The sequence below is a fragment of the Typopeltis vanoorti genome, chromosome 9, assembly GCF_054136105.1.
Source record: "Typopeltis vanoorti isolate ZY-2024b chromosome 9, IOZ_Tvanoo_1.0, whole genome shotgun sequence".
Lineage (NCBI taxonomy): Eukaryota > Metazoa > Arthropoda > Arachnida > Uropygi > Thelyphonidae > Typopeltis > Typopeltis vanoorti.
Window position 1 is genome coordinate 10,264,074 of NC_143557.1, and position 15,693 is coordinate 10,279,766.

At 35.1% G+C, this 15,693-nt stretch overlaps 1 protein-coding gene across 4 annotated transcripts in view; it reads left to right on the plus strand.

The window, feature by feature from the left end:
• LOC150102880 (uncharacterized) overlaps positions 1 to 15,693 on the plus strand; it is a 539,029-nt gene that overhangs the window by 240,151 nt on the left and 283,185 nt on the right. For all 4 annotated transcript variants that reach the window (XM_090397682.1, XM_090397680.1, XM_090397684.1 and 1 more), the window contains exon 9: positions 9,939 to 10,088. In XM_090397682.1, coding sequence (XP_090253808.1) covers positions 9,939 to 10,088 — 150 coding nt within the window. The remainder of the gene's footprint in view (positions 1 to 9,938; positions 10,089 to 15,693) is intronic.

Sequence of the window (15,693 nt, forward strand, 5' to 3'; positions counted from 1 at the left end):
TAACTCTGCTGGAAGGTCAATTATTATTGATCTTTTCTATAATTTTTTTAATATATTAATGCCATATATATCATTGTGATCTTTATTTATTTATGATGCTGTTATTAAATATGACTAGGAATCTTCATTTGTTTGTTGATGATTCTAGTTGGGGAGAATTGTAAGGAGCATTGCTGATGTTATTGCTTAGATTAAGATATATACAGAATTTTAGCTGAGATGGTTGACAGTGGACTGAAGAAGGTTAGAGAGCTCATTACAAGTGGTGTAACAACAGCACATTGCTGTTATATATGATATGGAATATCTTGACAAGTAGGAATAAGAGGGGGGTTGGGTCTGTTTTATTAAGTATTGTTACACTATACGTGGACCATTGTGCTGAAATGGTCACTCTGTTTTTCATTGTGATGCAGAAACATTGGAGAAGGTCCAGAGACAAGTTGGTATTGGGACTCTGGAATGTTGATTATGGAGAAAGGTTAAAGGAATATAAATTATAGATTCTGTTGGGAAAGAGGTGATGTGAGAAGATTTTATTGGATTAATCCCCTCTCTGTGAGGTACCTGTTTGTAGGGAAGGGGACTTCCCAATGATTGTTTTGGCCCTTTTCATTCATCCTGTTTTTCTTTGTATTTCTTCCTGTATTTTTTGTTATACTTTTCCTGATCTATTTTGCTGTCCTGTGTTACCACCTTCACTGAGATCCAACACCCTGCTATTGTATATGCCATGCGATGCAATCTGTGGATATCTGGAAAGGGGGAACATGCTAGTCTTGCACTACTTTGGCCTCTGCTTTGGTAAGATGGATGGTTGTAGATGTCCTGGCCAGGATCATTTAGATAGTGGGCTTCCCTGCATGGGTAAACAATGTTGTAAGTTATCTACCCTGTGGTCTGGGGACAGAACACAAGGCTTGCTGTGGTGCTCATATGGTGTTGAGAATAACCCTGGTGTTCCACTCTTGAGAGCAGTCATTGTTTGCCGGTCAGTGGGCATCCATGTGTGACTCTTGATGCTGAAAAAAAAATCTTGAGCTTGAATCCTTCATCTTTAAATATTTCAATCCCTAACAAGGTCCCAGCCAAGTACTTATACTGTAGATACATCATTGGATAATAGAATAAACTAAGAAATGGCATGTGATACTGATATAAATGTACCAGTTTTTCTTATCATCCATGCAACAGATGAAAACCAATAGGGAAAATGTAACCCATCTTTATTCAAAAGGGTTTGGGTGGACTGGCCAGTTCTCTTAAAACAGTTCAGAAACCAATAGGGGAAAACGTAACCCATCTTTATTCAGAAGGGTTTGGTAGGACTGGCCAGTTCTCTCAAAACAGTTCAGAAACTTTGTTCTAGTGATATCCTTGTGGAAACATTATGTCATCAGCATTCTGAAAATCTGCTGAGAGCACCATCACTGAGTAGAATACCAATCACAGTAACACCTTATAAAATATTCAATTCTTGTAGATGAGTGATATCAGAATGGGATCTTCTTTCTGTTCCTGATGAAGCAATATGTTCAAACCTTAAAGATTAGGGAGTGACAGGTATGATGTGCATCTTGATATTTAGGGATGGTCACCTGGTTTCTACCAGGAACCAGATCACCACCTGTGTCAACTGTCAGGGAGATAATCCAGCACACATCAGTGCATGTCAGAAGTGAAAAGATGACCTTTTCTAGAAAAATTATGGAGACTACAACTTGGTTGTAGTCTCCATAAACCATGTTGTAGTCTCCATTAAAGGAAGCATATATCATATCAGGATACAAAAGGAAAGTTAGCCACCACAACCACACCAGTCCTGAGATCCTGAAATGCTGAGAAGGTTAAGTTAAGATAATGCCAACAGCAACTCAGTCATACGCCTGTTCAACCATCTGATAATTTTATCATACTTGAACATTATTATCATCATTTCTTCTCTGTTGTGAGTGCATCAGTGGAATAACCTATGGTCTCCCTCCAGAAATGACTCTGAAAATAGCACCGTTCAATGATAATTGACTTGTCAAAAAAAAAACATATGGCAATGATATTTCTTAAAGATAAACTACTAGACTCTCACTCAGAAAATATGGATACTATTTTCTGAGTGAAATATGGATTCCACTGAAAGTAAATTAAACTTACCAAATGATCCTGACACATTAGATGATGTATTTAATATTTTTACAGAGGAAGAAATGGACACTGGTAGTCAGTACTTCCCAAAATCAGTTGACAAATATGTATCTGATAAGGACATCAGATGAAATCAATCTGAAATCAACCAATCCAGAATAACAGGAAAATTTTCTGTAATTCGCCAGACTATCGACGACATCGAGATTTTGTTGCAGAAACATACCTTTCTGTTTCTGTTTGCAAGAAGAATATTTAGAACCCAGTGTCCTCACTGGGTTCTAAATACCTTAAGGAATTTCACTGTTGTATGCAGTTACAGAATTGGAGATAGTCCTACCCATGGTGGAGTAGCTATCCTACTGGGTAGTCATACTCCTTTCCATGTGGTAAATCATGCCTATTCATGGGCATCCATGTAGGAGAACATGGTTCCTATGATTTCTTATTACAATATGTTCACCATCAGGTTATGAGTTAAATGAGATCGAGCTAATAATCTTATATTGCAACTGCCTCAATCCAACCTTATCATGGGTAACTTGAAGCACACAACACTCTGTGGGTTAGTGCCAACACAAATTGATGAAGTTCTATCATTAAGCATATCCTTGACAATAATGATCTCTCCCTTTTGAATAATAAACTTAGTACCTTCTTCCATATGCCTGTCCATTCGTATTCTGCAATAGATCCTACAATCTTCTCCCATGCCATTTTCCCACTGCTTCAGTGGATGTGAACGAGAACATCTATAGAAGTGATTATTTTATATAGAAACCCTGTTCTTCTACATGGATGCCCATGTGGAAAATGGATCAGGCTGACAGGAATACTTTTTTTTTACTGCTGAAGCAGCAGCCAATCACCTATCAGTATGTAACAGATTGTATTGTCCATACAGCAACAGCTGCAATTCGAAAAATATCATCTCAATTTCCATTCTATCCAAGCTGTAGCAGAATGCTGCATTCCAAGTAGCCAAAAAAGATCAAGACAGAACATGGTGTTTATTTCATTAGATACCTTACCACAACAAACTTAACATCTTTTAAATGCACTCAGGTGTCATAGCATGTTATGTTAGACATCAGAGTCAAAAATAAGAATGCATCCAAACTATATCACTGATTAATCAAACAACTACTGCAAATATTGAATGAGATAAAATATGAGATATGAAAGGCAGATACAGAACACACTGTTTGTCTACCTTGGAACATAATGGGTGTGTTGCTGCTGATTAGAAAGCTATCACAGACACTGGGAGAAATTTTGCTAGAATCTCATCAACTGCTTCATATCATCCTGATTTTTTAATATTGAAAGAGCAACAAGAGAAGTGGCTAAGCTTCTCTACGAATGGGTTAGAGCCATACAATCAGCCATTTGTTAAGGAGGAACTGAAAAGAGCTCTTATACTGTTACACCCTAGTGCAGTAGGTCCTGATGATGATGATGTCCATTATGAGATGATAAAACATCTTCTGTAATCTCCTTTTCTTAATATACAAAAGAATACCTACAGAGGAAGAGTTTCCAGATTCTTGGCATAAATCAGTTGTCTTTGCCATCCCAAAACCAGGAAAGAGTCCAATGCAGGCAAACAGTTATCATCCTATTGCTCTGACCAGCTGTCTCTGTAACATCTTGTGGGGGGGGGGAATGTTATGCAATTCTTTTGTGTTACTTAAAAAAGCTACAAAATCACACTTGTGCATTAAATCCTACAATCCTACTATATATAAGAAATGCTTTCTTGAAACAAGAACATCTGGTTTCATTTTTTTTTTTTTGACATGAAAAAGATTTTGACACTGCCTGGAGATATGGCATACTAAAAGATCTCTTTAATCTTGGTCTGAAGGGACATATTCCTGTTTTTATTAAATACTTTCTATCCAGCCGAGTCTATCAAGTCCTAATGTGAAGCACATTACCTTGGCTGTATCATCAAGAAGATAATGTTCCTTAAGTCTCCATCTTAATTGTGACCCTTTTTGCTATCAAAGTTAATCCAATCACTGAACAGCTTCCTCCAACAGTAAGCAATGCTCTTTATGTTGATGACTTCACAATTTACTGTCACTCCTGCAATATGAGGGCAATTGAAAGACAGCTTAAACTAGCAATCAATCATGTCTCTTTATGGGCCCTTAGTAATGGGATTCAGGATTTCAGCAGAAAACACTGTGCATTCTGCTGAAAGTGTATCCTACATTCAGATACTTATTTAAGAATGGGACAAAAAGTATTATTCCAGTAGTATCAGAGGCCAAGTTCTTTGGACTCATCTTTGACAGAAGGCTTAGATTCCTTACACACGTTTGTCAATTATGAGAAAAGTGCAAGCAAGCACTGAATGTCCTTTGCACTCTATCTTCTACATAATATCTATCTTCTACAGAATGGGATGCTGATTCATGTACTTTACATTCAAAGCTTGATTATTGGTCCCAGGTTTACAGTTTTGTAAGAGAGAGAGAGAGAGCACATTCTGATGATTGTATCCTACCCATCATCAGGGTATGCAAATAGCTACTTAAGTCTTTTTGCACATTTCCCATTCAAAGTCTTGTTGAAACTAATTAACCTGCTCTGTGACTTATATGAAAACAGCCATGTTGTCTTCCAGATCATTCTGCATGAATTAGTATTTTTTCTCTGCTTTGTAAACCTCAGTATCATACCATTCATCCTTTGGTTTACACATTAAAGATATTATACAAGCTTTTGGCATGAATGTTACAACATTGCATATAACAAACGTAACAACATTGACATTCTAGTCAATATAGTAACATAACAGAGGAAGTTGTTCTTGCTAGGCTATGCATAGGTCACAGTCATCTTACACCTTCTTATTTACTGAGGGCTGATGACCCATTTGAGCATAAAATGCAACATGCATCTAACCATTTGTTATATTCTCTTGGTAGAGTAGAACTTCACACTAGAGAAATGAAATTTTTACTTATTTGGTCAAGTCATATGCACTCATGGAGATCTTATCTGACTGAGACAAGTTGCATGACTTTTTTAATTTTCTACAAAGAATTCATTTATACAGATGCATTTTAATATACATTCTATTTATATGTCAATATTGCATTTCTTAATTGTTCTGCACATAACATATTTACTAATTTATATCTTTGGGTACTGCTGTAACCTTTGATATGATGCGTTATAACCCTTGCTGTCCTTGTGCCAATAAGTCAGAAATCAATTGAGTAGTTAATCAACTGGATTAAAACAGAGAGGATTATAAATAAAGTAGAAAGTGTGGAAAGTAAGGGGGTGGGTGGGGAATGAACAACGGTCCATCTGTGGAAGCCATGTAAAGGTGTGAGGAAGAAGGGAGTCAAGAGTAGATTTTTTTACATGAAGAATTATGGATGAGTGAAACACATTCCCAGAATGCATTGTGAAAGCTGGGAGTATTAACCCTGCGGAGGTTGCGGCTGATCGACAGATACAAACAAATTGTTTAATATAAATATTCTTACACATATCCAGTGCATTGCTTGGAGGTCATGACTAGCTGCACATGCATATATTATGAGTGATATTCCGCACTGTTTATGCAGTCAGTTTTGGTTTAACACGTGTTATGTAAAAGGTGTGTGATATTTGATAGTAAATTGTATCTGAGAGATACCGTAAACTCCGATGTCAGTATAGTATTGGTTTAGTTTTTTTTTTTCTTTGTTCAATAATTTCTAGATTGTAACTGAAAATAAATAAACCATCATGTATTATTTATATTTGTAGTGTTTTTTGTTTTTTTTTAAGTTTTATTGCATTTCAGCACATACTAGTAATGAATGTATCTCTCAGATACATGTGACCTAAGCTGCAATTTTTATGACCACGACCTCTGCAGGATTAAGGAGTTTGAGATTCAACATGAATGAACATGTTATTGCATGAGTGGACCTCCCATGATGATTGTCAGCAGAGATTGAAGCAATGATGATGGTGATATACTTTTCAGGCTTCCAGCAAGAGATGAGACCATCTGTGGTAAAATCAGAGGACTTCACCGATCATCCATTTTTATTGTCTTTCTAGTTCATACATTACACAGTTGTCCATATTTAATCATAGGTTTATGTTAGATTGAAAGGAGTAAGAAGACAGATAAATATGATGATGTAAGCATTAAAATTAAAAATTGTTAATTGAAGGAGAAAGAACAATCTACTGAATAAAGTTAAATTGTCATGAAATGTGGGTACAGGAATTTTATCCAGAAATTGATATCAAAAGTTTAAGTCTAGTATATAAGTATACAAAATACTAATTTATTAATAAATATCGCTGATATTTAACTATTCTGATGGTATCATCAGTGAATCTATAATTGGGAGTGTAAACGAGTCTACTATTACGGTCGAAAGTACATGTTTGCTAATACATTTAAGGCTGAACCTTCAAAAGTGAATACAACACTAACTGTTATTCTATTTACTTGGTAATATTTTAAGAGGTGAGTAACCCTCACTTAAGAGGATTTTCTTATGTATCACTGACCATATTATAAATGTAGCTGTATATGGAAAAGACTTTTTTTCTATAATTCATTATTTATCACATAGTATTCTTTAGTAAACTAAGGAATACTATGTTAATTTCACTGTAGCAAATATCATTTATCAAAACATTGATACTGTGTAATTTGGACCAAAATATGGTCATTTGTGATATGAGATTTCACTATAAATAATATTTTTTCACTGCCATAATATCAGTATCTATGTTCTGGAATAATTTATTTTAATCATAATTTGAAACTCGGTATGCAAATTTCTTCTCCAGATACCAGTTTACACACTAGGTGTAAACTGGTATCTGGAGAAGAAATACTATTGTACACAATGATAATTGCGCCATTGGCCATTTTATTAACGATGCAAACCTGATGCCATTTTAGACCCTGATATGCTAATACATCATCCGAAACTTCAGAAATGCTTTGGGTGTCCTGTTTCTAGTATGATGTACTGAATTCCCATAGTTCTATTATGTGATGAACATCTCCTTCTACCACATTCCCATCAATAGCAAGGGTAATTGCTATTGATAAACAGTGACTGAAGGAGGAGGTCAGGGATATAAGCAAAGTCACTATGACACAGGAAACTTAAATTTCTTCAGGGCATGTGCCATCTGGCATGTACATTACCTTTTTTATCGTTTTGGAAATGGCCATTTAATGCATGCTAAGTGGTCGCTATGAATGGATGTATTTGGTCAGCAACGATTTTTGCTGACATCTTCAGCCTTTGGAAGAAGGGTAATTGAGGATAGTCTATAGTGGATTAGAGTTACATATAGGCATGATGAGAATGAAAATTAGTTTAAATATACTGGTACACACAATAGGTTGTATGCACAATAGATAGGTTATTTGAATCCTGCTATGGGCATAAATGTTTGCAGTTGTCTTCAGGTGGTGGATGAATTGCATCATCTGGTGTGAGACCATGCCTCGCTTACTGGATTCCTGAAAAGTTCTTTGTTTGGTCTCTAGGGCAAAGTTTCTGGACCCTTAAAAAATTTTTTTTTAAATTTTTAAAATTTTTTTTCCATATCTATATTCTTCCATATCCTTACATATCAATCTACATTTCAGCATTCCATTTATTCTCTTGGTTATATTTGCAATTTTTGTAATTGTGACCCCTTGGACTACATGTATCCACCATAATTCCAAGATCTCTAACCTGATTACTTACTCCAACCATAATCCCACCAATATAATATCCCATTGTATATCTAATCATTCCAAAGTGGAATGATTAGATATACAATGGGATATTATATTGAGAGCTATTATCATTTGTCCACACTTCCATGTGTGGAAGTGTGAACAATACACTGATTACCTTCAATACACTGAAGGTACTCAGTGTATTGAAAAATATCAATGTGAATACCACAGTGGACCTGGAAGGTATGTCGTCAGCTCGTGTACTACAAGAAAGCAGACATGAACTAACAGTGCCTCTGACAAAGTTGTTTAATCTAAGTCTCAGCTTTGGCAAGGTTCCAAGGGAGCGAAAAGATGGTAAGATAGTTCCATCATATAAAAGTGGCTCCAAGACTGTAGAGGTGGTTAAATTGTTGGAAAATTTGATTAAAAGTACCATTCGGGAATGGGTGGATGGATAGGAATATGATACTCTACAGGGGCAACATGGCTTCGTAAAAAGTAGGTCCTGCCTCAGAAATTTATTCACATTTTCTAATAAGGTGTCAGTGGAATTGGATAAAGGAAATGGCTACACCATGATGCTGCTGGACTTGACCAAGGCATTTGACAGAATACAACATGAAAAACTGTTAGAAAAGTTAGAGCAAACAGGAACGGATATGAAGTTAGTAGCATGGATGAGGGGACGGGGGAGACTGACAGACAGACACCAAAGAGCAGTATATAGTGAAGTGCAATCTATGTGAATGAAGGTGACTAGTGGAGAACCTTAGCATTTTGTACTAGGCTGCTACTCGTTAATTTATATATCAATGATATATGGCATCGGTTCCCAACCAGAAGTACATATACCCCCCGGGGATATGTGCTGAGCCGTTCAGGGGACATGAAAAATAATCAGTAATGGCGGAAAAACAAGTAAAGTAAATAAAATGCAAAACGTTAGTAATGGAACAATAAATGTTAAGTTTGAATCACTGCTATTTTAAAAACAAGGGGTTCACAATTTATAGAAATGGGTTTAAAAGGGAAAAAAGGTTGGGAACCACTTATATAGGGAAAGATTTAAGGATGTGGGGGCGGTATTCAATTCAGTTGTTAGCTGATGATGCATAACTGATGAAGGCAAAAGTTGATAAAGGTTATCAATATATCTTGCAGTAGGATTGAATGGTGGACAAAGGTTAATAATTGTCAATTTGATGTTGCAGCAAAATATAAGGCAAGGTTCCAAGTGAGTTTATAAACTTCCAGTTGAAAAAGTTGGATACTGTGTATCACATTGTTGGTACTGGATAGCAGAAAGTTGATGAGGCTAGGGATTTGGGGATAATGTTAGACAGAAAGTTTTTCATAGGGAATATTGCAAAAGTTGGTAAAATAGCTCAAAGAGTTACTTGGATATTGAAAAACATGCTAACAAGTAAAGATGGGGAAGTTATTATCCCTTTCTATAAGGCTATGATTCGGCTGCATCTTGACTACTGTACACAATCAGTAGTCAAGATAAGTGACCAAGCTGGTGCCAGTCTATGGAATGCTACTAATGCATATAGGTTGAAGATGTGCTAAAAAGATTAGTTAATAGGCAAAAAAAGAGGGGACATGATGGAAACTTATAAGATATTAAAGGAGTTTTATAAAATTGATGTAAAAAAAAAAATATTCAATATACAGAAATAGTCTGAGAACCAGGGGTCATTTGTGGAGGTTGTGTAACAGTGTCGTTAGTAAGGGTGTGTGGATTAGATGTTTTATGTGGAGAGTGGAGAACGAGTTGAATGGATTTCCAGAATTAATTCAGTGTCCTGATAGTAATTGAGTTGAAAAAGAAGTATGATATGTTTTGTTTAGTGGAGAACGAGTTGAATGGATTTCCAGAATTAATTCAGTGTCCTGATAGTAATTGAGTTGAAAAAGAAGTATGATAGGTTTTGTTTATTTAAACGTTAGTGTGGATCTCTCACAATGAGTCTGTAGACTCCATGTAGATACTGTACATAATAATAATAATATTTTTTTGCTATTAGTGACAGTATGTAATTTAATAAATTAGTGAAATTATTAATAATTGCAGGGGCCACATAATTCTCACAAAAATCAAACTGCTGCAACTACATCAGCAGAAACATCATACGAATTATTACTTCAGCAACAGCAATTATTTCTACAATGGCAGCTAGAATGGCAGCAAAGGTATCCCCAAATGATCTTGCCCTCTTCTCAGGTAAGAAATGACATTTAAACATTTTTTTTTTAGATAATCAATAAAATGGTTCCAGACTAACCTAAATTATGTTAAGAGGAATGTGATTTGTGTTTAATTTTATTATAGAATTTTTGGTACATTTCTTGTTTTCATTAACTTTCCATTAATCTTCTTTTTGTTGTTTTTTGTAGGTGTTTTTAATTTGACATTCAAGTTGTATGATTCATGTTAACAAGAATCTTACCATTTGAATGTTTGGGACTATATTTGAACATGGCCTATACAATCTGTATGCATAGGAACATTAATGTATGAAGCATGAAGTGTTTTGAGAAGTGTGTTTCTCTTGTTTACTTCTACTATTTGGAAGAAAAAAGGAAAAAAAAATTGGGAGAATGAGTTCTCTAAAAGAAATCAGAGATGAAAAAAAATGCCAAACACGCAAAGCATAGAGATATTCTGGATGTTTGAAGCAGTTTTTCTGACTCTCACTCATTGAAGGAATGTAAACATATAGTACATTAGTACTATAGATTTACAACCCAACCATAGGAATATGAATTTTTTTTTTTGTAGTATTTTATTTATTTTCTCTAATTTTGTTTTATTGTATACATGATCTGGAAATCCTGATTTGAACACCAAGCATCTGCCCACTCAGTCTCCATAAGTTAGATAGGGTAAACGGCCCCGCCTACTCCCTATATGGGAACAACATAGGTTAGCTGATAGCTGATAGCATGGAAAAATTTCAAATCTCCTATAAGTTGCACGGTGGTCTCACACTGAACAAAAAAAAAAAAAATTCATAGTTAAGAAATCAGGGGACTATTAGGATCTGAAAAAATATATGACAAAGTGCCAAGAAAAATGCTGTTTAAACCTTATAATTATACATTGTGAATTGAAAACAGCAACATATAGCCTATATTTAAGTTATAAGTCAGCTATTAGATTTGAAGGAGGTAATCGATATAAAGTTATATACTAGTAGCCCAGTTGTGAAGATACTTCATGTGCAAACTTTGTTTGCTTATACTTGGGTTTAAAGAATTAAGCCAAGAATTTAATTTCTTGGCATTTTTAATTTATAGTGTAACCAAATGAAAAACTTTTAACATCTCTCTCTCTAATCCAGACTATTTTAATAATAAGGTGATACACAACACTCCTATCTCGGTATCTCCCATAATGCAAAACACATCTCCTTGCGGATATCTATAATGTTATGCATTAAAGGAAGGGCCACTACCCACATTATACATATCCACAAGGAGATGTGTTTTGCATTATTGGAGATACTGAGATAGGAGTGTTGGTAGCTTGCTCCACCTTTGCAAGGAGTTGCCCAGTGTTGTACCACTTTACCCCAGTCCTGAAGAATTTTTCAGGCGCAAACTTTGTTTGCACACACTTGGATAAAGGATTAAACTAAATTTATTATAGTCTGACCAAGTGAAAAATAAACTTTCAATATCTTTCTCTAAATCCAGAGTAATTTAATAAAAAGGTGGCAGACAGTTTGGCAGCTTCTATAGGAGGAGATGACCTTGTTAATGCTTCTGCCTGGTATCTCCACTTGGGCCTGGCTCCCACTGAAGAGACCCCAATAAAGGTCGAAACTAGTAGACATATCCACAAGGAGATGTGTTTTGCATTATGGGAGATACTGAGATAGGAGTGTTGGTAGCTTGTTCCACCTTTGCAAGGAGACCCGGTGTTGTACCACTTTACCCCAGTCCTGAAGATACTTTCAGGTGCAAACTTTGTTTGCACACACTTGGATAAAGGATTAAACTAAATTTAATATTAAGGTGATACACCTTTTCACTTCTTGTATATGAGAAATATATGAATTTTGTATTACTTCCAACTTAGTAGCTTTTCTGGATAGTGGTCCTTCCCAAAAGTTTGGCACATGATAAAATAAACTTGAATTTTTCGATATTAGTGACAAACTTTATATAACTAAATTGCTACAAATGAAGCTTAACCATATCTTTACAAAGGCCAAAATAAATAACATTACCAAACATTACATTGCCGGCCTAGTTAGCCTAGTGGATAGTGTAACAGCTTTCCAGCCAAAAGGCCGTGGGTTTGAATCCCACCTTGGGCATGGAAGTTTGTGATTATCTGTGAAAATACCAGTGGTGGTCGATGGTGGATAGCATTGGTGTATTTGTGGTCAGTTGATGATTGAATGGTGGAGACGGAGTTGTAGAGCAGGTGCCCTCTCTCGATGAGTCCTTGGACTCCCTGGAGGTGTCTAATAATAATAATAATAATAATAAAGCAAATATTCAAAATAGCTGCCTCGTTTTTGAATGCAGGCATATGATCTTTTTACTAAATTAGAAGCAACTATTTGAAGCATGGAATTAATGAGTGCTCTGATTGTTTCAGTGACATTCATCTTCAGTTCACCAATTGTGTGAGGATTATTGTTATACACCTTACCTTTCAGGTAACCACAGAAGAAATCTGGAGGTGACAAATCTTATGATATTTATTAATAGTTTCATTTGATGTATGGCAAGTGACACTGTCCTGCTGAAAACAGCAATCACGTTCTTCAGTCTCAAGGTCAGTATAGTGTGCTGCCCAATGTCATCTCAAAAAAAAAAAGTTTCCTACAATGATTCTGCACACCACATTCCAATTTTCAGATAATGCAAAGGTGTTTCATGGAAAACATGAGGAGTTATTTTGGTTATTTATGTATCCACTAAGGTGGAACCATGCTTTGTCACTAAAGAAAACACTGTCCAGCTTGTGAACTCCATTTTCTTCAACAAATGATTGAAACCATCTACAGTACACATCTTTTTTTCCTTATCCATTAGCTTCACTTCCTGGACTGTGAGTGAACATGTGATGGGTGAAGTTTTAATTGTTTGGTGGCTCTTCAAGTATTGCCATATCACATACTAGTCTGTGCAGAGAGTTTTCTAAGTCTCTTTGAAGGTGAATGTTGCATCACATACCGTAGTCACTTTAGCCTCAAACATCGGCATGGAACTGTTTGTCTACAACTGATCCAGTTTCCTGAAAGTGTTTCATTAATGTTATAATTGTCAAATTTTGAGGAACAAAATGGTTACAGTTGAAATACCTCTGACGAAATAAATTTCCCTGCAATATTTGTGTAAGAACAGGCAAAACAACATTCCAAATAACAACTTGTTGCTCTTAGGAAAGTACTATTTTGCTTTCCTCATAATTATTTCACAAAATTATACAATGGATGACCATTACCTAACATATGGCAGATAGATTGCATCCAAGTACTATTGGTCACTATTATGTAATCTGTCTGCCATATGTTAGGTAATGGTCATCCATTGTATAATGCGGCTCAGCTTCAACTTTGATAGGCACGACTTTTGGAATACCTATGCATGTTCAAAAGGGTGTGTGCATTGCATTATGAGATACTGAGGCAATTGAATTCATTAGCCCTGTTATGAAGATATATGACACATGCAAACTTTGTTTGCTTACACTTGGATGAAGGATTAAACTAAGATTGTAATTTCTTGGCATCATTAATTGTATTAGTTTGAGGTAATGTCAGATGCAAAATAAGGTTCCATACTATTTCCACTGTTATTCATCATCTGCATTGATTACATTGAGAAGGAAAGGGCATTAAACATAATATCAGTGCTGAAAACATTCATCAAACTTTTTTGGGTGGCTTGGAAAAGTTCAGTGTTTGGTTTCAGGAGCAGTTTTCTAATTAAGTACTTACTCCACTTATAGTAGTAATTCTCTTTCACTCTAGACTACTTTCTTAAACAGAATCACATAGAAAATAATAATAATAGTAAAAAAAACATCAATGCCAATCTTCAGGTCTGTTGAATTGAATAACTGCTATTAATGATTTTGATAAAAAAAAAAATTAAGAATAAAAAAAAAAATAATAAAACTGAGAATGTAAGCCTGAATATGAACATCGACTGTGATGATGTTTATATTCAGGAGCCTATAGAACATGCAAAGTGATTTAGCCATTTAGGTACAATATATAGCAAAGATATGTTGGGGAAATGAAATGAATAAATTTATATAGTAGAATAAGAGAGAAATTAGTCAAAGCACTAAACTAGCAGCATACAAGGCAGCGTCTAAACCAATTTTAACTTATGGATCTGTCCATTTGATTAGAAATAAAGTGGTTGGTTTGTGACTAGAGACCACTGACCTGACAATTCTGATAAACACTAGGGCTGAATAGGTGGCATCATTTGTAGACTCATATTGATAATGAGGATATTAAAAAAGAACATTGTTAGCATTCGGAATTCTTGCACAGAGTTAATCTCAGATTGTGTGGTCACTTGTGCAGAAGGTGAGAAGGAAAAGGCTAGCTCAACAGGCGTATTTATGACCAGGACTGCAGAAAGACTTAGTGAATTGATGCAGTTAGTAGTGCCTTAACAGATCAAAATATTAGATGTAAAAAAAAAAAAAAAAAAAAAAATATATATATATATATATATATATATATATATACACACACACATGTATAAACGTAAGTATATAGAGTGTTTTTTCCTAGCTTTCTCTGCTATTAATCTCATTGTATTAATATCCACAGATACTTTAAAGTATCCATATTAAGTTCCTCTTAAAAAAATTCCAACCTTTTTCTCAGATTTAGATTCTGGGTACATCCTCTGCACATTGTCTACATTCCTTCACATAAACCTACTCTCTTGGTTGCCTGCCATTTCTTTTTCATAGCACAGTATTATGAGCTTTCTCCAAATGAAAAATCAGATGTAGTTCTTTATTCTTATTAATTATTTTTTGGAACATTTGTCACCAGACTGTTCTTCCAACATTACGGTGGATTTAATTCTTTCTCTCATAATTCAACTAAATATCCTACTAATCGATACATGAGACTTATTCCTCTATAATTCTTAAGGGCTTTTTTACTGCCCTTCTTATGGGTGTGTGTGTATGTGTGTGTGTTTCTGACTGACAGATTTCACTCAAATGGGATATTCTTACAATCACTTTGTTGAATAACACTATCAGGGTCTGTAACCCTTTACTACCACCATATGTAAGAATTTCTACTACCTTTCTGCCAGGAATAACTATGTTTCTGTTTTTTGATGCCTGAACATCTCATGTCCTCTATTACTTTATATGTGGTTACCTTATCTCCTTGATATTCCACACTATGATCATATAATAATCTTTTGTAATATCTCTTAGAATCTTGAAGTGAAATGATAGAGAGTTCTCAAGATCTGTAACAAGATCTTACATTTCACAAATCACTGATCCTCAGCCGAGCGACTGTATTTCTGCTTTATCCTTAATCCCTTTTTTTTTTAACTTGTTTCACAATGTTGTATTCCTCTCTGTCTGTAGAGATTTTATTGCCTAACCATCTCTTTATAAGCCTTCTGTCTTCTTTTTCACTTGTTGATTAATCCATTGTATATTTACTCATCTCTTACTTCTCTTCCAGTGGACTCTTCGACAGCCTCATGTACACATTTTTTAAATGATATATGACACAGATGCAGCTTCTTCTCTAATTAAATCTACTTTTTACTCAAGATGTCTATATAAATCTTGTATACTGTTACATAACTTC